The 26,032-nt window shown below is 57.0% G+C and overlaps 1 protein-coding gene and 1 long non-coding RNA gene across 7 annotated transcripts; one reads left to right on the forward strand and one right to left on the reverse strand.

The window, feature by feature from the left end:
* Positions 1-541: 541 nt before the first annotated feature.
* Positions 542-18,491, reverse strand: CSK (C-terminal Src kinase). 5 transcript variants are annotated; one of them, XM_004276311.3, is made up of 13 exons: positions 17,839-18,491; positions 5,469-5,548; positions 5,011-5,124; positions 4,776-4,888; positions 4,208-4,427; positions 3,310-3,403; positions 3,050-3,115; positions 2,867-2,966; positions 2,687-2,777; positions 2,123-2,196; positions 1,842-2,037; positions 1,647-1,733; positions 542-1,401 (listed from the first exon to the last, which is right to left on the reverse strand). In XM_004276311.3, the coding sequence occupies exons 2-13, from the start codon at positions 5,481-5,483 to the stop codon at positions 1,219-1,221; spliced, it is 1,353 nt and encodes a 450-aa protein (XP_004276359.1). In that variant the 5' UTR covers positions 5,484-5,548; positions 17,839-18,491; the 3' UTR covers positions 542-1,218. The 5 variants fall into 5 exon arrangements, with proteins under 5 accessions (XP_004276359.1, XP_033295970.1, XP_033295967.1 ...); XM_033440079.2 differs by having other exon boundaries at positions 5,011-5,172; positions 17,839-18,091; XM_033440076.2 differs by having other exon boundaries at positions 5,011-5,358; positions 17,839-18,091.
* LOC117203834 (uncharacterized) lies at positions 16,733-25,811 on the forward strand. Of its 2 annotated transcripts, none has more exons than XR_007475948.1 (2): positions 16,733-17,821; positions 22,564-25,811. It is a non-coding gene; the product is annotated as an uncharacterized LOC117203834 (long non-coding RNA). The 2 variants fall into 2 exon arrangements; XR_004486769.2 differs by lacking the exon at positions 16,733-17,821 and adding an exon at positions 18,684-19,033.
* Positions 25,812-26,032: the final 221 nt, after the last annotated feature.

A 26,032-nucleotide genomic window follows, 5' to 3' on the forward strand; every position in this document is an offset into this window, starting at 1 on the left:
TGGGGACGGGGCGGCAGTGCTACATCTTAGGCGGACTGTGAGAACCACCAGCGTATCAGAGTCTCCCCTTCCCCCTCCCACTCCAGGTCACCATCTCCTCTGAAGCACCAGACGTTTATCCTGCCTCCTACCAAGGGGAGCCCATCTCCAGCTGGTCAGGCCTGGCTTTCTCCCCGGTCCGTGGCTCCAGCCCTCCTCGTGCTGAGGGCCTGAACAACACGGCAGGAGAGGCGGCCGGGATGCCCAGGCATCACCCTGTGGACGGGACCCAAGCCCAGGGTGGCCTCAGGGCCAAACCTGCCTGGCAGCGGGACACTGGGAGAGGCGGGTAGTGAGAGCTCTCCCATGGCAGACACAGGACACTCGCTCGTGCAGCTGACATAAGGCGGCGGCTACATCTGCCCACGGTGCTCCCCACCCCGCCCCACTCACAGGGCAAGCACAGCCTCACTCACAGAGACAGGGGGATGGACAAGATGGCACGGGGATGGGAGGCCGGGTGGGACAGGCAGGCTCGGCGGAGGAAGCGCCGAGACTGGGCGGCGGGGTCCTCATGGAGTGGTTTATTACGATTCCATCTCACAAGGCAGGTGGGTGGGCGGGCGGCAGCGGCACACGGACTCCAAGCCCCTGACAGACGTCTGCCTCGGGCGCATGCAAACAGTGCAACATGGTCAAGCGCAGACACAGGGCGACCGAGGCAACACGGACAAGGAACACGGGGTGGGGAACGAGGCTGGGGCGATGGGTCCCTAGAGAGGGGCCTGGTCTCCCCAACCCTTGTGGGCAGGACAGGAAAAATAAGATTCGTACTTCTTGTAAAATGCCCATTTGCTGGGTACTTTCTTTCTCCTTATCTTGAAAAATAATAAAAAATAAACACACGGAAAAAAATCTCAAAAAAGGAAAGGGATAAAACTCTAAGAAGGCGAGATATGGGAGGCCAGGGGGAGCCTGACCCCAGTAGGGCTCCTCAGCCTCCTCCCTTCTTGGCCCTTGGGCGGGGTTCCCAAAGCCCCACAGGTGGGTCCATGAGAGAAGGTGCCAGGCCTAGGCGGGGTCTCCGGGGGCCAGAAGGGGCACAGGCTGCGACAGAGAAAAGAGGCCCACGGTCCTGCTGGGCTCAGTTCGGGTTTGGGCCCAGCGAGTGGGGCACCAGGTCCGCAATCTCTCTGGGTTCAGTCCCCACAGGCCCCCGACCTGGGCGGAGGCCGGCAGTCACAGGTGCAGCTCGTGGGTTTTGATGTGCTCCAGCTGCTCACGGAGCTGCAGGAAGGAGGGCCGCATGGCGGCGTCCAGGTGCCAGCAGTTCTTCATGACCTCGTAGACTGCAGGTGGGCAGCCATCGGGGGCGTCCATCTTGTAGCCCTTCTCCACCCGCGGGACAACGTCCTTCAGGGGCTGCGGGCAGGTGGGTGGTACGCATCGGTGTAAGGCCTGACCCCGAGGGGACCCCCACTCAGCGTTGCTCTCCAAGAACCCCCCTAGTTCCGCCTCAGCCCCGGCCAGGGGAGCGCCTGGAAGGTCCCGAGGGCAGGTCTGCAGCTTCTAGGCCTCAGGCCGGGGAGGTGGGGCTCAGCCGGTCCCCCTCCCTGTCACCCCCTCCCTTGCTCCAAGCCCCACCCAGCCCCAGCGCCCACACTCACAATTCTCGGATAAGGCACTCGCCCGAAAGAGTAGATTTCCCAGAGGAGGATCCCAAAACTCCACACGTCAGACTTGGTGGAGAATTTCTGCCGGTTGGATGGGAGAGGCAGTGTCAGGTCCTGGGAACGGGGGGGTGCGGGTGACCCGGGAACCCCACCCACCACTGCTCAGGCCCTGAGGAGAGGCGCGCCCACCTTCTCTCTCAGGGCCTCGGGGGCTGTCCACTTGACTGGCAGCTTGCCCGTGTCCTGGGTGCTGGAAGCTTCCTTGGTGAGGCCGAAGTCGCTGACCTTGGCCACGTTGTCCTCGGACACCAGCACGTTGCGGGCTGCCAGGTCCCGGTGCACGAAGTTGTTGCCCTCCAGGTATTCCATGGCCTCGCAGACATCTCTGGGGGCGAGCCAGCCACATGTCCCCTCAGACAGGGATCCCATAGCAGCCACCCCCCCCCGCAATCAGGCATTGCTTCACTCACAGTGAGAACTTGAGGAGACAGTCTCCGCCCAGCACCGACCGACCCCGAGACCGCAGGTAGTCCACCAGACTCCCCTGGAGGCAGGACAGACAGACCAACAGGCCCTATAAGTCAGACTTGCCCTCTAGACCCTGGGAACAGTGGGCCTGGGGCTGGGTAAATGGCGACACTCAAGGGAGGTGTCAGGAGAGGGGAGGGGCAGGGGAGAGGTCAGGACGTCACTACTGAAGGAATATCAGAGTCTGGACACTGGACGCTGTGCTCAGCAATTATCATGCATTATCTCTTAATCTTCACAAATCTCTGAGGTAAACTTTGTTACTACCTCCATTCACAGATGAGGACCTGAGGTTTGGAGGGGTGACACAACTTTTCCAAGGTCGTAGTGAATAACTGATGAGCCAAGACAAAAGCCAAGCCCTGGTGACTTCAAAGACCAGTTGGAGAGAAGGGACTGAGGGAGCAGGGGCCCAAGGGTCTGGTGGGGGGCTTGGGGCAGCTGGAAGGCTCGAGCCCCAGTGTTTAGCTCCAGGCTGGCAACTGGATCGCGGGGCAGGCACACACCTTGGCCATGTACTCGGTGACGATGTAGAGCCCACCTTTCTCCTCTACGATCACGCCCAGAAGCTGTACCAGGTTGCTATGCCGAAGTTGCCTGGGGCAGGACGGGGTGGTCAGAGCCTGCCAAGCCTCCCCATCACCTCTTGGCCCCGGGTGACCTCCCCACCCCCTGCCCCAACTCACGTCATGACCGAGGCTTCAGCCAGGAAGGCCTGGGCAGTGGCGTCGTTCTTAATGCACTTGACGGCGACTTTGTTCCCTCGGTAGTCACCTAGCATCACGTCTGGGGCGAGAGAGTTGGGGGTCGTTTCCTGGACTCCCCCCAGTCATCAGCCTCTCCTAGGGCTCCCACCCTCTCTGGCTCACCTCCAAACTCCCCCTTCCCAATGGTCTGCAGCAGCTTCAGGTCCTTCATGTTCAGCGCCCAGCCGCCTGTGGGGGGAGTGGGTGGTGAGTGAGGGGTGCTGAAGCCAGAGCGGGGGTCACAGCAGAAGCAGACTGGACTGTGACTTATGTGGGGTTCCCTGGACGTCTCCAGAGCCTCCAGGAGGGGGTAGTGCCAGGAAGCCCGGGTGGGAGGAGGCGGGTGGGCAAGTGAGGAGTGGGCGTGGGGGGGTGGCACTCACTGCGGAAGAACTCATCCTGGGCCGCCACGGTGCCCTCCATGACCTTTGGCTTGATGAGGCGAGTACAGAGTCCATCTGCGTCTGAGGTGTAGTGCTGCAGAGGGCAGGGCAGGCGATCAGGGCCAGCCCCCTGTGTACCACCCGCGGCTCCCGTGCACTGCCCTGGTCTGACCACCAGATGGCAGCAGAGGCCGGTCCCACCCAGCCCAGAGTTGCTTTGGGTCAGGAGGGCTCTCCATTTCTAGCAGGGGTTAGGGAGGCCCCAGACACATGGTCCATCTCCCATGCCACCCGACACCCAGGTGCTGGACGGATACCGGGTTGTTGTGATCACTCTGGGCCTCACCAGCATCCCAAAGCAGAGGACAAGCCCTGGCTCAGTCTAATACCAGCCTCTAGCCAGGTGTGCACAGGACCCTCCCCTGTCATAGGCCAAGCCAGGCCAACAGGGGGAAGGTGCTGAGAGTGAGTACAGGAGGCATCTGGAGGCTGCCTGGGGTAGAGGTGGCCTTGGGAGCTGCAGGGACATGTGGGCCGTCAAGGTGAAGCTCGTGAGGACATGTTTATGTTCACACAGCTGGGCACACAGCTCTATGAGTGGCTGGAAGGAAGCTAGTTCTGGGATCAGAATACTCTAGTCCTGGCGCCTCCAAGTCACAGCTGTGTGACCAGAGGCAGGTCTCTTAATCGCTCTGAACCTCTGTTTCCTGGCCTATGAACTGGGGTACCACCTCCCTGTGCAGGCATCGTGGGGTCAGAGCTCAACGCTGGCACACAGCACGGGCTCTATCGAGGCATGAGGAAACGTGGGCTTGCAGAGGCTGCAGGACGTGCCCAAGGTCATCCAGCTAGAGTGGTGGGACCATAGCTGGAATCAGGGCCGGCGCGCTCCGCTCACCTCCACCAGCTGCATGAGGTTCTCGAAGTACACCTCCTCGTCGATGCTAAGCTTGCTGGCGTGGTATATGATGCGGTAGTGCTCCACCTTGCCGTCGCAGCTCACGCACAGAGTGTAGTCCCCGGGGTAGTTGGTGCTCTCCCGCACCAGGAACAGGCCTGTCTCTGGTGGGCACAGGAGCCGCTCTGCCTGCTCCCGCGTGATCTTGCCATGGAACCAGCTGCGGGGAGGCCAGGCCTGGGGTCATGGTGGCCCAAGGGCACTGCCAGGCTCCACTTCCCGAAGGCCCTCCCTCTGGCTGGCACCTCTCCACAGTTCAGGGCTCAGACAGGCTCTGGAGGCCCTCATCCTCTGCCTCCTGCCCTTCTTTCTTCAGCCCTCCTAGCTCCGTCCTCCCCTTTGAGGTCCGGCACCCATGCCCTTGCCCTCGTCTCGAGAGGCCCTCACGGACATCCCAGCCCCTCACTCTCGCCTCCCTGCTCTCCAGACTCTCTTCTAGGGGTAACAGGGCTCCCCGTCCTCCTTCCTCCCAGACTGGGAATTCCCAACCGTACCCAGAGGTACTCACGGCATGAGGCTGAGCTTGGTGCCTGCCTTCACGCCCTCCCGCTTCTGGACATAGTTGGCTGGGATGATGCCCTCACGGCCCACCTTGTTCTTGGCTTTGTACCAGTTGGGGTCCTGGGGAGAGGGGAGCCCAGACACGCTCTCAGGCTCACCCTGCCGTGCAGGGGAGACAAAACCCACCCTCCCGTGCAGGGGAGACAAAACCCAGTGGGTAGGGGTGTGAAGTCCCTGGTTACCTTGGTGACAGCTACAATGGTGAGCACGTCTCCTTTGCAGAAGGGAAGGTCCTGCTCAGCAGTGCCGTGAAAGTTGTACTTGGCAATACATTCTGTACCGGATGGCCAGGCAGCCTGCAGGGCAGGCGACACGTGGGCGGAGAAGCCTGGGGCCCCACCCACCTGCAAGCCCTCAAGGTCACAGCCTCTTGGCTGGCCTCCCTGAGTCTGGGTGAGGTGCCCTTCCCCTGGAGAGCTCTGGGTGTCTTCTAGCTGAGACTTCCCCACGGCCCCCAGACCTGTGCTCCCATCTTGAGGGCCATGCATCTGACAGTGGGCCCTGGAATTCCATTTTGCTGAAAGCCAGGACTGGGGAAAAGGGGAATGAATCGACCTGAATCCTCATTCTCACTCTTCTCAGCACCCCCGTGGTGGTGGTGGGGATACTCCACTGCCCTAGAACCCTGCCCCTGCAGTACCTGAATTGCCGACATCTTCTCAGAAGATCTGGTATCCCCGTGTCACAGGAAGGCCAACCTGTCACTTGGTACCATGAGAGCTGTGGGGAGAGGGGAAGATTGAGGGAAGGCTGTGAGAGGAGATGGTTCCCTCCATCACTGAGACCCTACTCCTTCCCCATAGCAATGCGAACAGATGCCAGAGGCTTCCAGAGCTGGGACCTGGGGCAAGGGCTGTCCTTTCCAGTCTCAGCAGGCTGAGGGCACGGGGCAGGGGAGGAGGCAGGGGATGAAGGCTGAGGACCCCCAAGGACAGAGGGCCGTCAACCCTGAGCCCATTGTGGCCTTACAGCCCTTGGAATGACCAACAGAGGCTACAAAGTGTAGTGGGTAAGTAGTGTCTGCCCCACCAGCCCCCCATGGCTGGATATCAGCTAAGTGGTCTGTGGGGGACCACAGGGCAGCTGTGAACCTGGGGAAGGTGCTTGGGACCTTGGGAAAGTCCCTTGTCCTCTGTGGGCCTCTTAGTTCTGTCACCTATAAAAACTCACCCAGGCAGTATCTCTGAAGCCAAACGTATGCCAACCCCATGGCCTGGCAACCCTACTTCCCAGCACACACCCAAGAGAAAACAGGGCAGGCACTGCTGACACAGGCACAGGAGCACACGCAGTAGTACGGTCTGTAACGAACCTCACACTGGGAACTGCCCAGACGCCCGTGAGGAGTGAGATGGATAAACTGTGTACATTCACAGAGTACTGGCCAGCAGTAAACATGAATAAACTACAGCTATGAAACAACACTGATGCATCCAAACATGCTAACCAAGACGCCAGACAGAAAGCACACATGCCTTGTGATTCCATCTGTATAAACTCCACAGTCAGGGGATTTTCCAGTGCAGGATGGCGACTCCCCTTGGAGGAGGCAGCGACTGGAAGGGGGCAAGTTCAACTCTGTAGCGCTTCACTGAGCTGTACCCTTGTGGCTGGTATACATTCTGGTGTATGTGTTTACTTCAGTAAAACTGACTACCCCGAGATAGCTACCTCAGCCAACCCCACGCCCCAAGAGCAGCTAGTCAACCCCGTCTTGCACACATACTCTTTGTGGCCCCAGCTCAGCACTCCCTCTATGACCAGCATCTTCCCAAACACAGCCCAGAGCCCCCGAGTACCTGTCCCAGGAAGCAGAGGGATGGGGCTACTGTTCTCTTCTGACAGATGAGGAAACTGAGGCTCAGACAGGGCCAGTGACTACTCCGTGCTCACAGTATGTTAGAAGAAAAACTCCTCCATGTGCCTTGTTCCCAGGCTTATTTGCAGGACACACAAGGCCTGGGGCCTGGTTGACACTCACAAACTTTACCACCTACCCCAGGCCAGGCGGTGGAAGAAGACATTTGAGTGCAAGTGCCTAGGGGTGTGAGGTGAGTGAGGACTGCAGAGCTTAGGTGGGCTTCCTGGAGGAGGGAGCGCTGGAGCTGAGCCCTGAAGGTTAGAGGGCTAAAAAAGGCAGGGGCACCCCAGGCTGGAAGCCCATGGTGAGGAGGGCGGGAAACAGACCCTGATGGTCTGAGCACCCCGTCAGTCTGCGGCAGGGGACCGTGTGTACTGGGTCCGCCTGGCACAAAACTTGCAGGGATGCGGGGGCTTCAAATGCTGACGTGAGGAAACAGGGTTTGCTTCTGAGGGCCATGGGGTCTGTGGGCCTCAGCAGGGGAGTGTGTGGTCTTGGAGACCAGAAGGAGCCGGGGAGAACAGAGGTGGGGAGAAGCACCACTGCGTCCAGGCCCCACTTCCAGGCTTCCCTTCCTCCCAGCATACATAGTACTTCCTGTCCCAAGGCCAGCCCATCAACCTCTGCCATCTGGGCAGGGAGCCTGGGGCACAAGAAGGATGAGCCTGGACACCCCTACACACACACATACATTGACACAACTGAGCCACCATGAGTATAGGAAGCACCTCCAGGCCCCCAAGAACCACATGTGGGAGCCGTGAGCTCCTCTTGCCCCCATTTTATAGAAATGGAAACTGAGGCTCATGAGGTTTGAACAACTTGCCCTACGTCGCACAGCTAGTTAGGGGCGATGGTCCGGAACTTGAACGGGGGTCCCTCTGTGGCTGGCTGGGTCCCCAATCTTCAAGACCTTCTGAATAGGGGCTCTGCCAGCTCTCCACATCCCCTTGCCTCCCCCTCCCTCGCAAGATTCACCACCACCAAGGGAGAGAGGGCGAGGAGGCTGAGGCACCATTAGTCACCCTCCCAGCTGTCAGTTTGCAAACACTCCCTCCCCTGCAGGCCTGCAGCTGCTGCTGCCGCCTCCCCACTGACTAGATGATAATAACAAAAATAATAATAGGCCCTGTTTGCTGAGCACTTATTCTGTGCTGCGCCCTGTCCTTGGCACATTATGGCTCATCAAATCCTCTAACAACTGAGAGGGAGAGGCTATTATTATCCCCATTTTACAGATGAGCCAGGCTGAGAGGCAAGTGGCCTTACCTGAGGCTACACCTCCAGTGAGCGTCCTGCCCCACGCAGATGTCATATGCCTGAGCCAGCAGGCCAGTTCGACCCCCACCCCTGGTGCCTCCTGCCTTATGTGCACGCACCATGCGGGGGCTGCCAGGAGGCTGGGACCACACTGGCCTCAAAAAGAGAGTGCAAGGGAAGAGGGAGAATCAAGCGGTGCTCAGAGGAAGGGGCAAGGCCAGGAGGGTCAGGGTGGCCTGCCTTGAGGGTCTGGGTTTTGACAGATATGGAAACGAGAGGGAGGAGCTAGCCTCTCCCCTTTGCTCTACTGGCTATGACTTCAGGACTCAGTTTCCCCATCTGTACAATGGGCTGGTGACAACCCTACAGCTCCCAGGGCTGTTCTGAAGCCTGCTTTCTTCCCACAGAAATCCTGCCAGCAGGAGCTGCAGACCCTCTCTGATGGCTCCTCCCTGGCGAAGTCATGAGGCCAGGAAGGTCCCGTCCTTAGGGCTCTGAGGGTCCAGCCGGGCTATCCCCTTCCAGGTCAGAGGCCAAGAGTCAGAGTGGCTGGGAGGGGCTACTGTGAACCTAGGCCTCTAGTCAGGCCTTGATCAGGCACAGAGGGGCCCTTCCAGGGTTATGTGAACCTTGTTTCAGGCCACTTTGTGGAAGAAGTGCAGGAACTTTGTCCAGGGAGTCAAGGGCTCTGAGTCCTGTTCCTGGCTCTGCCACCAACTTGTTGTGTGACCTTGGGAAAGTCCCTTGACCCTTCTGGGACTCACTGGCTCTCCAGCACCTGAACCAGATCCCTTTCTCACCCGCTGCTCCTAGGACCCTGGTACCCCACCCACCTTCCCACCTTGGCATTCCCTCTCCACTCCTTCCCCCTTCTCTACCCAAGGAACTTCCATTCAACCTTCAGGGGTTGCACGTGTGCCTAAGAAAATGTAGTAGGACAGTCCCTGCAGTACTGTTTGTTGTAGCAAGAGATGGGAGAAACCTTTATGTCCGTTAATAAAGAACCAAGTAAATATATGACCAGATAGCCTGAAAAGGCAACAACACAACTCCAGCTGTTATGGGGCCAGGATGGATCTCTGGGTGCTGATACAGAAACCTCCCCACGATAGAGTAAGTAGAAATGGCAAAAAGCCAGCTCAAGTCACGAAGGAAACGTTGCTGGGGGAATAGGACAGTGACATGGCATCTCAGTACCACCCTCCAGATTAATCAGAGAGAGGAAAAAGCACCTCCACCACAGGGAGATGTGGCAGATACCTCGTTAACCGAGTGATCAAATTAAGCATCACCAATAATGAGAGGCGCACACTGAGTGCCTCCTGCACTAAGGAGGGCACAGCATCCTCTGTGCGATGGGCCCGCAGAGCTGCTTAACCTGACTCCAATCAGGAAGACGTAGGCAGACAGAGACCAAATAACCGGCCTGGACTCTTAGAGTCAATGTCATAAAAGACAAAACAAACAAAGAAAGGCTGGGGAATGTTCTGGATTAAACAAGACACAAAAGAAACATGAAACAACAACAAAATGGTAATTATGTGAGGTGAATGATGTGTTAAGTAACCTCATTGTGGTAATCGTTTCACAATATGCACATATATCAAATCATCACACTGTATACTTTAAACTTACACAACATTAAATCGCAATTATATCTCAACAAAGCTGCAAAAGAAAAAAAGAAAAGAAAAGACACATGATAGCAAGATTCAATGAGTGATTCTGAATAAGATTCTGGATCAGAGGGAAAAAATAGCTATAAAGATCATTTGGGGACAACTGGGAAAATGAAAATGTTAGATAATGTTATGGAATTAATGTTAATTTTCTTAGGTGTGATCATGGTACTGTGATTATGTAAGAGATACACGATAAAGTACTCAGGAGAGAAAGGTACGATGCCTGCAACTAACACTCAAATAAATCAGCAAAAAAAAATACGTATACACATATGTCCATGTATATAAAAGAAGAGGTAAAGCGAATGTGGCAAAATGTTAAGAACTGGTGAAACTGGGTAAAGTATACATGGGTATTCATTATACCATTATTTCAGCTTTTTGGTGGGTCTGAAATACTCAAAGACCAAAAAAAAAGCAGGGTGCAGGACATCACCCATGGTATATTACAAATTATTGTTTTTTTAAAGGACATACCATTCACCCCTAACCTTAGATATGAAAGATAGATATCTCTGAAAGATAGAAGAAACTGATAACAGAGGTTGTCTCTGGGAATGGGAAGGAGTAGTGAGTATCAAGTTCAAGGGAAACTTACTGTTCGTTGTATATTTGCTATTTTGTTCTTTTAACTTTTGTTTTTTTAACCACAAGCATCTATTGCCTTCCCCCTAAAAATAAGATTAGTAAGAAAATCAATAACTTTTTGAAAACCACTTGTGCCAGGAGCCTTCCGGGGCTCCCCAGCTGTGGTGGCTGCTGGGGCCTCCAGAGCCTCTCACGCCCCATGCTCCAGCGAGAAGCTCACTGACCCTGTGGGAGCCCCTGCAGGAGGGGAGCCGGGCCCAGGGCGGCCGCTCAGCACGTGAGTGCTGAATGAATGAATGAACCAACAAACAACAGGGGGAAGCTAGGCTGGCTGCACCACACTGCGGTCCCATAACCGACAGGACTATACTTAACCCCTAAGGGACAGCAGCTGCCACCCCACCCCCACAGGGCTGGGGGACAGGGGGCTTTCAGTCCGACTTCCTGCCCCAAACCCTGCTCCCAGGAGTTCTTGTGCTGGGGTCCTGGGAACAGGCTGGGCATTGTGCCCAAGCGCTGAGGTCAGTGACCACAGCCTCAGGCAGGCCTTTCTTGGGAGCCCAGGCTGGCAGGCAGGGGGGAAGCCCAGCAACTGCCCTTTGCCTGCCTTGGGGAAGCTGTAGACCCTCACAGCCTAGCACGTGCTGAGGGCCAGTGTAGGTTAAGGGGCTCCTGCCCTGCCCCCCTCACCAAAACTCCACTGCCTAATGGGGCGTGGGAGCCTTCAGTAACTGTTTACACCCAGCTAAAAATAGCCACTGAAAAGGGAAGTGCACAAGAGACCTGGGGGAACTCTGGGGGCCACGGCCCCCAGAGACCCTGGTCCTGCCACAGGACCCAGCTGGAGCCTCTGCGGGGCAGGGCAGCCCCCAGAGGCAACAAGCAGGTCCACCTTGCCCTCTTATTCTTTGAGCCACTGTTTCAAGAGGCTCCCTGTGAGCCCAGCTCCATGTGTGGCAGCCAGGATGGACAGGAGGGGGGAAGGGCCCCGGAGGTCCTGCCCTTGGGACCCCAAGAATGCTACTCAGCATCTCTGCTCTGTGTGCAGCCCTGCTCCACCCCTCCTGGCTACCAGCTGATCAGTCCCGGCCAGGTGTGCTTGGGGCCTCAGCAGAGACGGACAAAGCCACTGGGGAAGGCTTCCAGGAAGAGGGGGCGGGGAGGGGAGGATCTCAGGTAGAAGCGACTGTGCTAGCTCCGGCCAGGATTAGGATTTCAAACCGTGGTACAGAGAGAGTTAATGAAGGCGGGAGGAGGCTCAGGGTGAGGCGGGTGAGGGTCAACAGAGGCTCTGAACCCAGGCAGCCTGGCACACAGCTCTGCGTTTCTGATTGGGCACACCCCTCCGAAAGACACCTGAGGAGGGCGGGGCACCAACAGCAGCTGGGCTGGTTTGGCAGCAGTAAAATCAGCCCCACCTCTGGTTCTAGAAGCACAGGGCACCAAGGCTGACGGCACTGTGATGCCCCTGGTGACACACCAGGCCACGGGCTGGAGGCTGGTTCCCACTGAGCCAGATGGGTGGTCCCAGAGCCCTCAGCTGGGCAGCTGCAGAATTGGGCACAAGACCCTTGGAGAGGCCTGAACCTCCCCGGGGGTCAGAAGAGGGCTGGAAGGATGGACGGTCCCACTTTGTCTCCAGTGTGAGCTGCCCCACCCTCACCCCCAGGGTTCCCTCAGCATCCAGCACCCCTGCCCTAAGGGGAGGGGTGAGTTTAATGGCTGCAAAGTGTTAAAGACCAAATTACAGCAACTCACTGGCTTTTTTCCTGCCCCCCAATGGCTCAGTGGGGGCTGGAGCTAGAGGAGGCTAGTAAGGGGAGCCGCCTTCCCCAGGCGCTGCTGCAGCCTGAGGCTGACACTCCTGGCCCAGAAAGGTTTCTAATTACCGCTCAGGAGCCTAATTACCTACATGTACTGGGCAGTGGGGACTCCAGGCCTCTGTTCCGCCACCCACCTCAGCACAGGCTGTGGTCTTTGCATCTTCATTTGCCTACATTTACATACAGCCTCTCAGCACTGACCTCCAATGAACCCTTAAAAACCACCTCCAACGAACCCTTAAAAACCAGAGCGTCCTTGTCCCTTACCCCAAAGTCCCCTAGGCACGTTACAGGTGGGGAGATTGTGGCCCAGAGGCCGGTGAGCTGGCCACCAGATTCCTGGTCTCCCCATCTCAGAACTGGGACCCCGAGAACACATGGCTCAGAAGGTAAAGCTGAGGGGGCCCAACTCAAAGGACGTACAATCTTGCTACCCAGTGTAGGGAGAAGGGTTACCAACACCCTCGCCCCACGGGATGGACTGTAAAAATGAAAGCACGAACAGTGAGAGCCTACTGACCCAATCCTGCCTTAGTTATTTAATCCTCCAAAAAACCCCATGAAGTTTTACTGCTGATCTGTTTGACAGAGGAGGAGCCAGGCTGAGGAGGATCACCCAGCTTCCAAGGGGTAGAGCAAGGATTTCAGCTCAGAGTTGTCTGAACCTGGTTGGGAGAAAACCCCTCCACCCTTCCCTTGGGCAGGACAGATGACACCCTGGACAGAGAGGTGCGAGTGGGCAGCTGAGGGGAGGTCCACCCAGAGATCAGCCCTCCTGCTCTGGGAAGGATGGGTTACATCTGTGCCATACCGTGCCTCGCACAGCAACTGGAGAAGCCAGCAGCCCTAGAGAGTGGAGGAGCTCTAAGCAAGGACCTCTGCCCCTACCCTGTCTCTTTCTCAAACGCTTCTTGATTTTCATGGCCCTTCCTCTCCAGGAAGCCCTCCTGGCTGCTCCAGCCTACGCAGATCCCCAGCTTCTGAGCTCCCCGGAGCCCTGCCAGGAAGTTGGAACCACAGGCCTCTCCCTACTGACTGACTCCTCTCTGACTCTGGCCTCTTCTATTGGTCGGCAGGGGGGCCTCAGGGTTCCTTCTCTCCTCTCCTCTCCAGTCTCCCTGACAGCATGGGCCACAGACGTCCGGCCGGTTGGGGAGCAGCGGCTGGGCTGGGCAGGGCTGAGAAGCAGCAGCCTGGGTGTGCAGGCGTCAGATGACACCCAGGTTTTCACCCACCCACAAGGCTTCCAACTGTGCAGAGAGGAGGACCCGCGGGGAGGAGGAGGGCACCAGGCAGCCTCTCCTGCTTCTAGGGGCCTAGACCACGGAAGGGGAGGGGAGGCGGAGGGAAGCTGCGGTTGGAGGCCCAGTCCCACTGAGGCGTACAGAGCTGGTGTGTGATGAGAAGCTACCCTCATCACAGTACCTCAAAACCAGGAAGAGAAACTGAGCTGGCAGAAGGGCGAGCTGGGCTGCGTGGGGCCCTCAGGTCCCTGGGGGCCTGCCAAGGGGAGCTCTTTGGACAGTCGCTGGACAAACCACTTGTCCCTCCCAGGCCTCAGTTTCCCCACGGGAAAAATGGGATTCTCTCCCTGGTCCTGCCAGTCTGACCCTGATTGGTATGGGCTGCATCATGCCTGACACAAGAGACGCCCCCCAGTTAGTGGGAGTACTCCTGGTCCCCCAACAGGCTCTGGCCTCTCCCGGGTAGCAGGGCTTGGCCCCCCGAAGTGAGCCTCGCCCTGCCTGCTTCTCCCCTCAGCCACGCAGGGAGCACACTAGCTCTTCCTCACCAGCTCTTTATTTTTAGGTCTGAATTTGACTTTAATCATTACTTAGCGGATTCTATTTCCAGCCCTTGGATGAAGGGACCCAGAGGAGAGGAGGAGGGGAGGCAGTGCTCCCTGCCTGGTGTGGAGGGTGGCCTGCCTCCTCCACCCATCCTGTCCCCAACCAAGGAGGGGGGGCACTGAGAAACTCCCAAAGTGCTCACCCCAGCCAGGCCAGCATCTTGGAGAGGACCGCACCCTGTGACCTCATCCCAGCCCGAGCTGTGGGACAGGAGGGCAGTTGTAATGCCTGCCTCCCCTGCACCAAGACCAGGGACGAGGGGGACACTCCAAAGGCAAAAGTCTGGTGGCCGGAGTCCGAGGTCATGTGCCTGGGAGCCCTCTGCAATGAATGGGCCACCTTGGGGAGGACCCTCTACCTAGGTTAGTCCTGAGCCATACCAGGGTCAGCTGGGGCTATGGTCTCCTAGGCCCTGGGAGTGCCAAGCTGAGACTGTTTTCCTCCTACTGTCCATGGGCTGACCCTAGCAGGGCACTCCCAGTTCTCTGATCTCCACAGACGTGGAACAAGAGGAAGTAAGCGATGTCACAGCAGTACACGCTCAGATTACACCTGGGGAGCACCTGCTGAAGAGAAGGACACTAACACACAAGACTTCCCTAGTGATTTGTGGACCATCTATGTTCCCCTTCAACTCCCAGCTGGGAGGCTCTCGAATCTCTGCCTCTGACCCCAACTTTCTTCCCTTCCCCAGCCACTGGGCGGGAGGATGAGGCTGGCATGGCTGTCCCTGGCTTGGGGCTCCGGATGCCGGGGTTCCTTGCTAAGACTCAGTTTTCCCAGGGAAAGTAGGCCTCTATCTCCACTGGGGAAATGTGGGGCTGGCCTAGGAAGTAGCTGAAGCTGGGGGACAGGAGGCAGCCAGGCTCTCAGAGAAAAAGCCTTGTCCATTCAGCTCTGATGCTGAAAGAACAGAGGGAGAATGGGTAGGGCCAGGCCCCAGAAACCAACCAGTAGCCCACCTTCCACATGGTGATGGGGACAGGGGAAGGCAGAGAGGGGGGACAGGATACTGGCCAGAGCAGTCTCTGAACACAGGGTTTCTGAAGGGCTCCCTGGGCAGAGACCACCCTTGGCTGGGTGAGCCATCAGCCAGCCCTGGCCCGGGTGTCTTCTGCACACGCTGAAGCAGCCTGCAGTGGGCATTCCTTCAGCAAAGCCTACCCCTTCTCACAGAGCGCCTAGTGGATGCCAGGGGGTGTGCCAGGCACCTTCTAGTACCTTGGTTAGTTAGTTCCGTGTCCGCACACTCCCCTCTGAAGTAGGTATCACCGTCCCTGTTGTGTATATAAAGGAACTCTGGCTCAAAGGATGACCTGTCCAAGGTCCCTCCTCCCTGGCCTAAATGGCACAGCTGGGCCTGGAATCACGTTGGTTGGGTGCCAAGCTGCCCACTCTCTCCAATACTCTCAGCTGCTTTGGGGGCCTGCAGTAACAACAATTACAACAGCAACAGACGGGAAACAACGATGCACAAGCTTGGTAAGAGGGTTGGGGTAAGGCTGCTGCGGCAGAGCTTTCGGGAATATTTTGTAGCTTTTTAGGAGCAAAGTTGCACAGATTGTGTAGCAACATGAGAAAATGCCCAGATATGGTATTAAATGAAAAAAGGTGTGATGGCACGCATACCCAAATGAAAACAGCGACAAAGGCAAAAAAGATCAGGAAAAGACTGGCTGGGAGCTCGAAGATACTAACAGTCACTATGCCGGTGAAGAAACAGTGGGTGAATTTTCTGTGTTCTAAATTTTCTGTAGTGCTGTTTTGTTACTTTCTAAATTAAGAACCCTAATACTATTTACCTACATACGTAGTTTTCTGAGCTCAGATTTGCTTCCTGGGGACCCACCTGCCACCCAGCTCTGGTCCTGGTGTCTGGGACATCAAGGGATGGCCTTTCTGATTTGGGACAGCCCCTCAGACACATAAGGGTGCTTCCCTACCTTCTCGTTCCCAGACCAAACACCTTTGGGGACAATGAGGTTCAAAACCTCCCAAAGAACAAGCTCAGAACTGGACCCAAGCCGTCCTGCCAGATCAGGCTTGTTGGGGCGGCCACGTCACACTGTGAGCCCTGGGCCTCTGTCTCTGCCTGTACTCTGGTCTGCTCTGTGATGGCTCAACCCCTTGGGGCCTGGTGCCCTCTGCAGCAGTGCTGGGGACCGTCTTCTGGTCCTTCTCTGTCCCAGACCCAAGGCAGAGAGAAGAGCAGGGAGGAAGACACCAAGCTTGCCACATAAAAAGTGAAGCCCTGCACACGTGCTTGCCTGAAGCCAGACCCCTTTCTACAAGGGTCTTGGGACCCCGGCCTGCACCCAACAGCTCACAGGCGTCCAACCATGTCAGGCTTCAGCCCCAGGCCCTCAGGCTGGCAAGGAAGTTAGGGCTGGGTGAGGGGAGCCTCCAGGCCCAACACATCTGTGTCCCCTCCACTGTGCATGTCAGGGCAACCGGAAACAACTCTAAATCAAGGGCAGAGGTCTGAGCGGGACGAAACTGCCAGCAGCCCCAAGGGGCCCCAGACACGGCTAAGTATCCCCCAGGGAGCCTCCCACACTTCCAGCAGCAAAAGGATCCTGCCACAGTCCCAGTCTCCTTCCTGCTGCCTTCACCCTGTTCCTGCTGGGGCCCCACCAAGAAAGACACTGGGAACACCAGGGTGTAGGGAGCTTGGAAGAGACACCCTGGGTGTCCCCACTCTGACAATGTTCCCATGCCAAGGCTGAAGGGTGCTCCTTGTGGAAACAGGGCTCTCGCCTTCCCCATCCAGATCCCATTCACCAGCTGGGCCAAAGGTGTATAGGAGGGACAGGTCAGGAATGACCACCAGGCTGCTTCAGTTCAGCACCAGGGCTGCACCCCGTGGGTGCCCCACACACTCACCGCATCCCTCAGTGGGACCCAGCCTCAGGCACCAGGGGGAAATCCCACGGGCAGTGCCAATGCTGCCCGAGCCCAGACCCAGGCAGAGCCGGGGCCGGAAGCCCTCTCCCTTCTCTCTAGCCCTCTGTAGGGGAGCACGTGCTCACCCCACAAGGACCCATGGGCCAAGCTGGGGGCTTATGTCCCTGGTGGGTAAAGGCACCTGGCTGGTTTCTCTCTGCCCACAGCAGTCCAGCTCTGCAGAGCCGGGGGGATGAAAGGACAGACAGCCTAACTCTGCCAGAGGCCTGGGATAGCAACTCCCCCTTTAAGCCTCAGTCCCCTGGTCTACAAAACAGGAGGGAAGATAAACCCCTAGTTAAGCTCCAAGAATCTAGTGGCTGGACACGCCCCTTCCTGACACCTGGCTGGGCCCTGAGGAGCCTGGGAAAAGGGGCTGACAAGGCTGCCAGGAGGTGGGGCATGGTCCTAATGCCCAGTGTCACCTCCACCAGGACAGAGGCCCAGCCCAGTTTCCCCACCCTAGGGTCAGAGGTCCCTTGGCTTAGGCCTGGTCTTCTGGGAGGCCGAGGGTGACAGGCTCAACCTCTGGCAGGCTCAAGGGAGGTGGCTGGGCCCTGGGCTTCCTGGAGACGGCAGGGCCTCCGCAGGGGAATGCGGGAGGGGTCAGAACCAGGCAGGCCAAGGAACCCGCAGGGAGGCCCTGGGCCGGGAATGGCAAACCGCCCATCCTCCTGGGCCCTGGCCCATGCCGACCCCCTCCCTCCAGGCTCCAGCCAGCCCCCACAAGAGGGGGAGGACAGACTCGGGGTGGCCAGAGACAAGTCTGTGGGGCTCGAAAGGTAGTACCTCCCTCGTGCGCTCCCCTCCCAGTCGGGCTGGGCTGACAGTGACTCCCGGGAGATTTCGAACCCGGGAAGGAGGGTGTAAGGGAGGTGGGGGATGGGTGTGGACGCCACGGCAGCTGCAACAGAAGCAACAGAAGCGGGACGAGCGACCTCCACCCACCTCCCGCCGGGAAGCACTCGGACGCCCACCTCCTCCAGGTCTGTCAGGCACTCACCTCTCTCGGGGCACTGCGGTCCGGGCCACCTCGCTGCGGGCAGCATCAGCGGCCTGCGGGGCAGTCCATGCGGCCAGGGGGGAGGGGAGGGGCGCAGGGGTCCCCGGGTGGTGCGGTACAAAGAGGTCTGGGTGTGAAAGGAGGGGGAGGAGGGACGGCCAGACAGAGGCAGGGGGACGGCCTCGCGGCCCGGGTCGGGGAGGGAAGAAAGGCGGGGGAAGGGGGGCGGGAGGGAGTCGGGGGGAGGAAACAATGTAGCCGGCGCGGCCCCGGTAGAGTTCCGCTTCCGAAAGCCGCCACAGAGGTTCGATTTTGGGACGTCGCGCCGGCTGCCCCGGGCTGCCCCGGACCCTGGATCGGGGCCGCAGGGGGTCCCCGCGTTCCACGTCCCGGAGGCTCCGGCGGCCACAGGCTGGCTGGGGCGGGAGGGACCGCTGTCCGGGGGATGGCCCCGACGGCGGCGCGGCCGGGCGATCGCCCCGCTCGGACCCCACCCCGGCAAGACCTCCGGGCAGGGTGCGGGGTGGGGCGAGAGCTAGAGGGCGACGGTGGTCTCAGTGGCGGCGGCCAAGCTCGGCTCGCCCTGGGCTCCGCTGGGAGGAAGCTCGCAGGCCTGGCGAGAGGAAGCGCGGCCCGGATCCTCCGCCCGCGGCAGCGCGCCTGCGCGAGGGAGCCGGCCCGGCGCGCCGCGGGGCGTGGGCCGGCGGGGCGGCGCCCCCTGCCGGGCTCCGGGGGCACTGCGGGGGGGTGTGTCCGCGCCCACGCCCTGCCCCCACCTGCCCACTGGCGCTGAAGGATCCTGAAGGCCCCTCACCGAGGGCCGACCAGCCCGCCTTGGAGCAAGCTCCAAGCCTTCCTCGGGCGCAGCTCCCCCGATGTAGAAGCGATTGAGGCCAGGCGTGGTCCCCTCTCCTCGGATCTGTTTGTGGAGAGTGGGCCTCACTCACAGCAGCATTTATAGATTCACAAGCATTTCCTGGCGCTGAGAATGTGACAATTCAGGAGTCTACTAGTAGGACCACTTCGTTACCGTCAAGGAGTTCCCAGTACTGACAGGCCAACAGACAAGCGCCAAGAGATAACTGATAAAAGTGAAGAAGTGGTGTACAAGGTCCACAGGAAGCAGAAAAGAGGGAAGGCCTAATGAGACTTCACAGAGCTGGGACCTTAGGCAGAAGGAACAGCATGGACAAAGGTAGGGAGAGGTGAGAGCACTTGATGGCTCTGGGAACTGTAAATAGCTCAGTACGGCTGCAGTTTGCAGTGTGGGTCCAGGAAAGTAGTGGGAGATGGGCTCCCTGCAAGCCCCAGAGACAAGAGAGATCCAAAGGGCCTTATGGAACTTTCCTGGACTTTGTTTTCAGCTTGGCAGCAGTGAGGAAGTTGTCAGTAGCTATGTGATTTTGGGAAAGTTACTTAACCTCTCTGTGCTCTAGTTTACCAAATGGGGGAAGTTATAACACCAACTTCTTAAGGTTTTGTGGGGAGGAAATGAGTTAATAACGCTTAAAGTGCTTAGCGTGCAGTGGGCGGCACGTGGTCAGCCCTTAGCTAAGTATCGCCTGTTATTATATATTACTGTTAACGAGGAGCAGGGCGTGATCTGCTCTGAGCTCAGGAGCAGACTGTGTGTGTGTGTGTGTGTGTGTGTGTGTGTGTGTGTGTGTGTGAGTGTGAGGGGGGAGCAGAGAGTTGGGGGCGGGGGCAATGATGGAGGAGAGACCGGAGACTCCAGTGTGGGTACAAGGAGGCAGGCTACTCCCTAGGGACTGGGCCCTGAAGGAAGGGTCAGGATTGGTGGGACAGAGGGGAGGGGCATTCTGTGGTGGGGAAAATGAGGTGTACAGGCAAAGTCTTGAAATTCAAAATAAGTGAGGGACTAGGGTCCTGGAGGAGAGTGAGTTGAGAAGGCAGTGTGGCTGTACATTGCAAAGAGCAGAAGTTGGGTGTGCTTCCCCAGACAAACTGCAGGATGGCCCTCTGACCCAATGCACCCCTTGGCCAGTTTCCAGAAAGGAGCCAGCCCTTCAAGGAGGGAAGTGGTAGTCACACACAGCCCTTTGAGGAGACATCCAGTCTCAGAGATAGCTATGGTGTGACAGGAAAAAGCATGGATTTGGGGTTCAAAGTGTAAAGTTAAATTTCAGCTGGGCCACTTCCTAGTTGTGTGATCTTGGGCTAGTTACTTAACGTCCCTGAGCTCAGTTTCCTCTTCTGTAAGATCAAGCTTAAAATGCAACTGTCTCACAAGAGATGGTGCAGATGCAGCAAGATAATGGCCTAGGGGTGGGGGAGGTGGGGAGGGTGTTCAGCTTGGCTGGTTTCCCTTTCTTTCCTCTGAGGTCAAGATGGAATGATAAAGTGGGACCGGATGGGGCCACCTCTCAGCCTGAAGGAAAGCACTTTAGCAGCTCTGCGAAGGCTTCTCGAAGGGCCACGTTGATATCTCCCCTCCCCTGACTGATCAGCTGGCAAAATGGGAAAGGGCTGTGGGGATATGTGGAAAATGCTCTAATCCCTGTCCCAGTTTTTCACCAATGCATTTTCCTTTACCCCCCAAACATGTTTGACATTATCCCCTGGGTTTGCTGTGGCCTAAGTGTGAACTTTGGAGTCAAATAGACTTGTATTTGCATCCTGGTTCCACCTCTTCACAGTAGAATGCAATAAATTTGTTAACTTCCCTGAACCCCAGGCACAGGGGACAAATCAATAAAGGGTCCTGCCCCACAGAGCTATCCTCCAGTGGAAGAGCCAATGAACTTCCAACCTCACCACCATTCATTCATTCATTCATTCCCTCACTCAAATACTTACTGAGCACCTGCTAAGTGCCTGGCACTATCCTGGATGCAGGAGTTGAAAGGGCGAGAAAGACCACTGTGGATAACCATGTGGTTATCCCCTCATGGGATAAATAAATAAGCAGGGCAATCAGACACCGTGGCATGAGGGCAATGAATGCTTGATGGAGGAGAGCACGGGGCGGGGAAACAGACACAGAGGGCCCAGCAGCTTAAGGGACAGCCAGAAGGCCAAGGTGACAAGACCAGCAAGCGAGTGGGAGTAGTATGAGAGGAAGGGGCTGGATCTGGTAGGGTGTTATGGGGCGGGGGGTTTATTACGTGAGTTTGGATTTTATTACATGAGCGCTGGGGAGCCGCTGAAGGATTTTTAAGCAGGGGAGTAACATGATTGAGCAGAGGTCAAGAGACCAGTGAGGAGACTTTGCATATTATGGCCAGTGATGATGGGCATGGACCCCAGTGGACAAAAGGGAGCCACGTGGCAGCTCTGGGTGATGGGCTGTTTCGGGGGAAGTGAGGCCCCAGGAGAAAGGGGGCCTGATCCTTAGGTCCAGCTGGAACATGGGGAAATGCTGGTGCTTTTTGCTGAGGTAGGGAGGACCTGGGAGAGGGGCAGGCTGGGGGTAGCGCTCAGGAGCTGTACTTTGGACAAGCTAAGGTTAAGACACCTGTGAGACAGGGAGATGTCAAGATGGCGTTTGGAGCCACGTTTTACGGACAAGGCCACTGAGGCTTGAAGCACTCAGAACTTTCCCAGAGTCCCACTCCCAGAATTGGGGTTCCAATCTGAGGACCTCCAAAGCCTGGGGCACCAAACAGCCTCCCCTCTCAGCAGACCCTAGGAAAGGAGCTCATCAGAGAAGGGTCTTCTGGTTCTAGGATAGGGGAGGAAATTTAAGAGGAGCCCCTCCCTGCCAGGTAGGCTCAAGTGCTAGCTTTCCCAGGCTGAGCTGTTGTCCCCACCTTGGGGGAATGAAGAAAAGAGGGGAGGCTTAAGACCCCTGGATGTGGGAACAGGGCTTAGGACTTTTGGCTGCATTTGATGACACAATGCCACCGCAGTAGCTCGATGCAAAGTTGGGTTGGTAGCCAGAAATCCAGAGCTTAAGCACCTTTATGGGTGGACTGAGCTCTGATCCCAGGGTCCCCTGGGAAGGAAAGGACTTCCCGCCACGCTGCCTCCTCCTCTCCCCCAGCCTCTTTGCTCTGAAATGACAGTTTAGAGAAACTGGTGTGAAATAGTTTGAAACTCAGACGTCTGGGCAGTCCCTCGGGGCAGAAAACAGGAAGCCAAGATTAAAGGCAGATTTCCAGCAAAGTCCCCTTCTACTTCCTGCAGAGCAGGTGCTCAGGCTGAGCTGACTGTGGGCAGCTTCCCTCGCTGACAGTACCTCTGGGTGACTCTGCACAGGCCGGCTCTCCTGCTTTAGGAGCTGTTCTTCAACCTCGTCATCACCATCCCCACGGGAAGCTCCTGCCAGGCCCTTGGGGGAATGAGCCTCCTGCAGAAAGAGGCTGTGGAAGGTGGAAGGAGGCACCAACAGGAAACAGCACCTGGGGACACCTAGGAGGCAGTGAGGCCAGGCGGAGAGGGCATGGGCTTTGGGATCGTTCAGCCCTGGTGTGAATGCCACTTCTTGCTGTAGGGTCTCACTGACCTGTGGGAGTGGGTCGAGGGGTAGGAGCAATGCAAAGGGGGGCTTCAGGGAAGGTAGCCGGGGAGACTGGACCAGTGCTGGGGCCTGGGAGGCCTAGGGGAGGGCAGAAGCAGCAGAAAGCAAGTGGCCACAGTGGCCATCTCAACATCAGGGACCACTCAGCGGGGTGGCCAAGCTGATATCCACAGCTGCTAAAGTCTCAGGGAACCAGGGGCCAGCATGGGCCTCCCCCATGACCTCTTTCCCTTCCTGACCCGCAGGAGAGCTGGCTTCCGTGGGCTCCGTCAAGGCAAGAAGCTACGCCTGCCTCATGCAGAGGCAAAGCCGTGACCTTCCAGATAAGCCCTGTGTTCTCCTCAAGGGGCCTGAGACCCCACCCTCACCAAGCTGTCCTTGGGAGGACACCTGCATCCAGAGGCAACATTGGAAACCTCCCTTCTTGGGTGGCTGAGTTGATCACGAGGACAAGGCATTGGCCTGGGAGACCCAGGTTCTAGGGACAGACTGGCTTCTGATTTGGGGCAAGTCCTCCCCATCCAGGCCTCAGTTTCCCCTCCTGTGTACCGAAGGGTTGCATCTGGTGATCTCCTGCAGCTCTGACTTCGTGTGCACAGGTGGAGGCCCTGGGCATGGGGAGGGTGGGCAGCTGCCAACGGACTCCAACTTCTGTCCCCTGGGACCAGGGAACTACCATTTACTGAGCACCTACTATGTGCCCGATACTTTATTATTGTTATTGATGAGGATACTGATATTTACTGGACACTTACTATGCACAAACATTTTTAATGTCAGATTAAAGTCTCTTCTCTTTACCGCAACAGTTTGCTCTAAGGGGATTTCTAAGGAAGCTTGTTTGTTTGTTTCCGCCATGACGGTGGCAGAAGTCTTGGTGCTGATGGTTTGGTGGCTTTTTGGCTTTTGTGGTGTTAGCGGTGGTGGTGACCCAACCGAGAGGCCATTGAGAGCTGGAGGACCTCACTCTTGTGGCTTGAGGCAGCTGGTACATAGGGCTTCCTCGACCACACCACAGGGGTTAATTGGCTGGTCTCCAGACCTTGAAGGTCATGGGTCTGGGCTTCGCAATTCAGAATCTCTCTGGAGCAGGCAGATGCAGAGCCAAGTTCATGACATGAATTGGTCAAGGAACCCGGGATCCCTGCAAACTATCTGGTGCCTTCCTCCAGGAAGGCATATTTCCTCCAGAAATGTGGCACATATTTCTTTCCTCCTTGGTCCTTGGTCTTGCAATGTTCTGTCTGGTGGGGCACAGATGTTAAACAGCGTGATGAGAGTTACTAGGAGGGATGTGCAGGTGTGATGCAGGTGCACAGCAGAGGAGCCCTCCTCACCTGAGTGCTCAGACCCTGCAGGAGGAGAGATGCCTGGGATAATAGGAGCAGAGGCCCTGGAGCTGGAAGGGGTTGAGCTTTGGGAGAAGCAGAAAGAGGCTAGGATGGGCTGAGGTGCAGGGCATGCGGGGCAGTCTTGGGAGCAGAGGCCAGTGACCAGAGCCTGCAGGGCCTCCTGTGTCCACCTCAGTGCAGAGGGACCCTGCTCTTTGAGGGTTTCACCAACGCCTCAGCTGTGTGTTTGCATTTTTAAAAAAATATTTATTTTTTGGCTGCGTTGGGTCTTCGCTGCTGCACGCAGGCCTTCTCTAGTTGCGGTAAGCAGGGGCTACTCTTCATTGCGGTGTGCGGGCTTTGCGTTGCAGTGGCTTCTCTTGTTGTGGAGCACAGGATCAAGGTGCACGGGCATCAGTAGTTGTGGCGCACAGGCTCAGTAGTTGTGGCTTGCGGGCTCTAGAGCACAGGCTCAGTAGTTGTGGCGCACAGGTTTATTTGCTCTGTGCATGTGGGATCTTCCCGGACCAGGGATCAAACCTGTGTCCCCTGCGTTGGCAGGCAGATTCTTAACCACTGTGCCACCAGGGAAGTCCCTGTGTTTGCTTTTTTTTGTGTGTGTTACGCGGGCCTCTCACTGTTGTGGCCTCTCCTGTTGCGCTCCGGACGCGCAGGCTCAGCGGCCATGGCTCATGGGCCTAGCCGTCCCGCCACGGCATGTGGGATCTTCCTGGACCAGGGCACGAACCCGTGTCCCCTGCATCGGCAGGCGGACTCTCAACCACTGCGCCACCAGGGAAGCCCTGTGTTTGCATTTTTAAAAGATCACTTCTTCCTGTTGATGGAGAATTGACTGGCTTTTTGTCCTCCAGGAAGCTGCAATGGCCTTTCCCAAATCCCCAGGCTAGATCACTGCCCTCTGCAGTGCCCCTCAGTGGGCCCTCTTCTCAGCTTTGTAGCATTGACTACCTGCTTTGTGCAAGTTTCCTGGTCTGCCACTGGAGGCTGAACCATGGTGTTCAGATGTTGGTTGAATGACTGAGTGATGTGAATTTTAATAAATAATAATAATAATAATAGTTAACACCGATATAGGCTTTACCATATGCCAGACACTGTCCTAAGCACTTTACATGTCTTAAGTGTCATTTAATCCTTGTAATATATTTCCAAGGTATGTATCATTATTCTCTCCATTTTGCAGAAAAGGAACTGAAGGGGATTCCATGAGGGAACTCAGCCACCAGACCCTGCGTAGGAGAGGAAGGATTCAGGATGCCATTGTATCATTCTCACCCAATTTATTTTAACAGCTTCTGGGTTAGAGTCCTGGCCTCACTCCTGCCCAGCTGTGTGACCTTAAGTAAAGGTCATATAACTTTCTGAGCCTCAGTTTCCTGATCTCTAAAATGAGAGGCTCACCTCACTTGTGATGCTAAACAGAGAAGAAGAAAAGCTAATCACTTAGCACAGTGCTTTGGCCCCAGGCACACTTGCACTCACTGGCAGTGAGATGAATATTTTTTTCTCTGACTCCTGAAACAGGCTGTGTAGTACTGGCTCTCCCCTGCTGTCCTCTAAGTCCAGCTTCCTGAGGCTTTTGTCTGTTCCTGAGCCTACAGTTTCACAATGGCTTGTGAACAGTAACCCTCCTCCATCCATTCCCCAAATATTGAGGGCATGTGTACTACTTCCCAGGCACCAGAGCCCCTGGGGTTAGGCAGAGCCAGAGCTTCCTTGGTTCTTGGTACCCGGAGTCCTGGGCTCGGAAAGCTTCTGAAAGTTTGATGCTTCCCTCTCAAGGCTGCCTGGAGACCTTCTCCTGCCGCGTGTCATCTTTGAGCTGGACCAGCCTCCACCCAGAAGTCCCCGGGCTCAACTGCACAGATTGGAAACCCAGTTGGTGTTGTTCTGCCTTTCTCATGGGAACTGTTTGGGGGAAAGCCGAAAAGGGGTTCTGGGTTCTTCACGGTACAAAAGTTGGAAACTTGGCCTAGGATGGGGGTGGGCAAGGAGAAGCAGCAGGAGGTTTGCCTGGCTTGGGCTGCAAAGGGAGAACAGCTGGGTGCTGCTACTGCCTCAGGCCAAGCTTTTGCAAATCACATGCAAATCCTCTTGCCCAGGTGTTGTACCTGTGAATAAACTTGTGTGTCTGTGTCTGAGATCAGGGGAGCTTTTGGAAGAGTGGGGTGAAACTGCGCAGGGAGGAGATCCTCCGTGAGCTGAGGAGCTTTTAGAAGCTGCCTGAGACAGGGATGGGCACCTGGAGGGACATGTCCCTTCCCTTTGATTTTTAAGGCCCTCAGAGTTTAGTTCTGAAGAGCGGGTGCCTGGGTGGAGAGGAGAGGGATTGTCTCTCCATGGGGCAAACAGTAAATGTGTA

The sequence above is a fragment of the Orcinus orca genome, chromosome 2 (assembly GCF_937001465.1).
Source record: "Orcinus orca chromosome 2, mOrcOrc1.1, whole genome shotgun sequence".
NCBI classification, from domain to species: domain Eukaryota; kingdom Metazoa; phylum Chordata; class Mammalia; order Artiodactyla; family Delphinidae; genus Orcinus; species Orcinus orca.

Excerpts from the sequence above, each read along its gene's own strand:
- CSK (XM_033440076.2), bottom strand. Across the intron at positions 4,428-4,775 it reads ACCAAGCTCAGCCTCATGCC|CTGGTTCCATGGCAAGATCA; the intron begins GTGAGTACCTCT and ends GCCTCCCCGCAG. Across the intron at positions 2,967-3,049 it reads TGGGAAGGGGGAGTTTGGAG|ACGTGATGCTAGGTGACTAC; the intron begins GTGAGCCAGAGA and ends CTCTCGCCCCAG.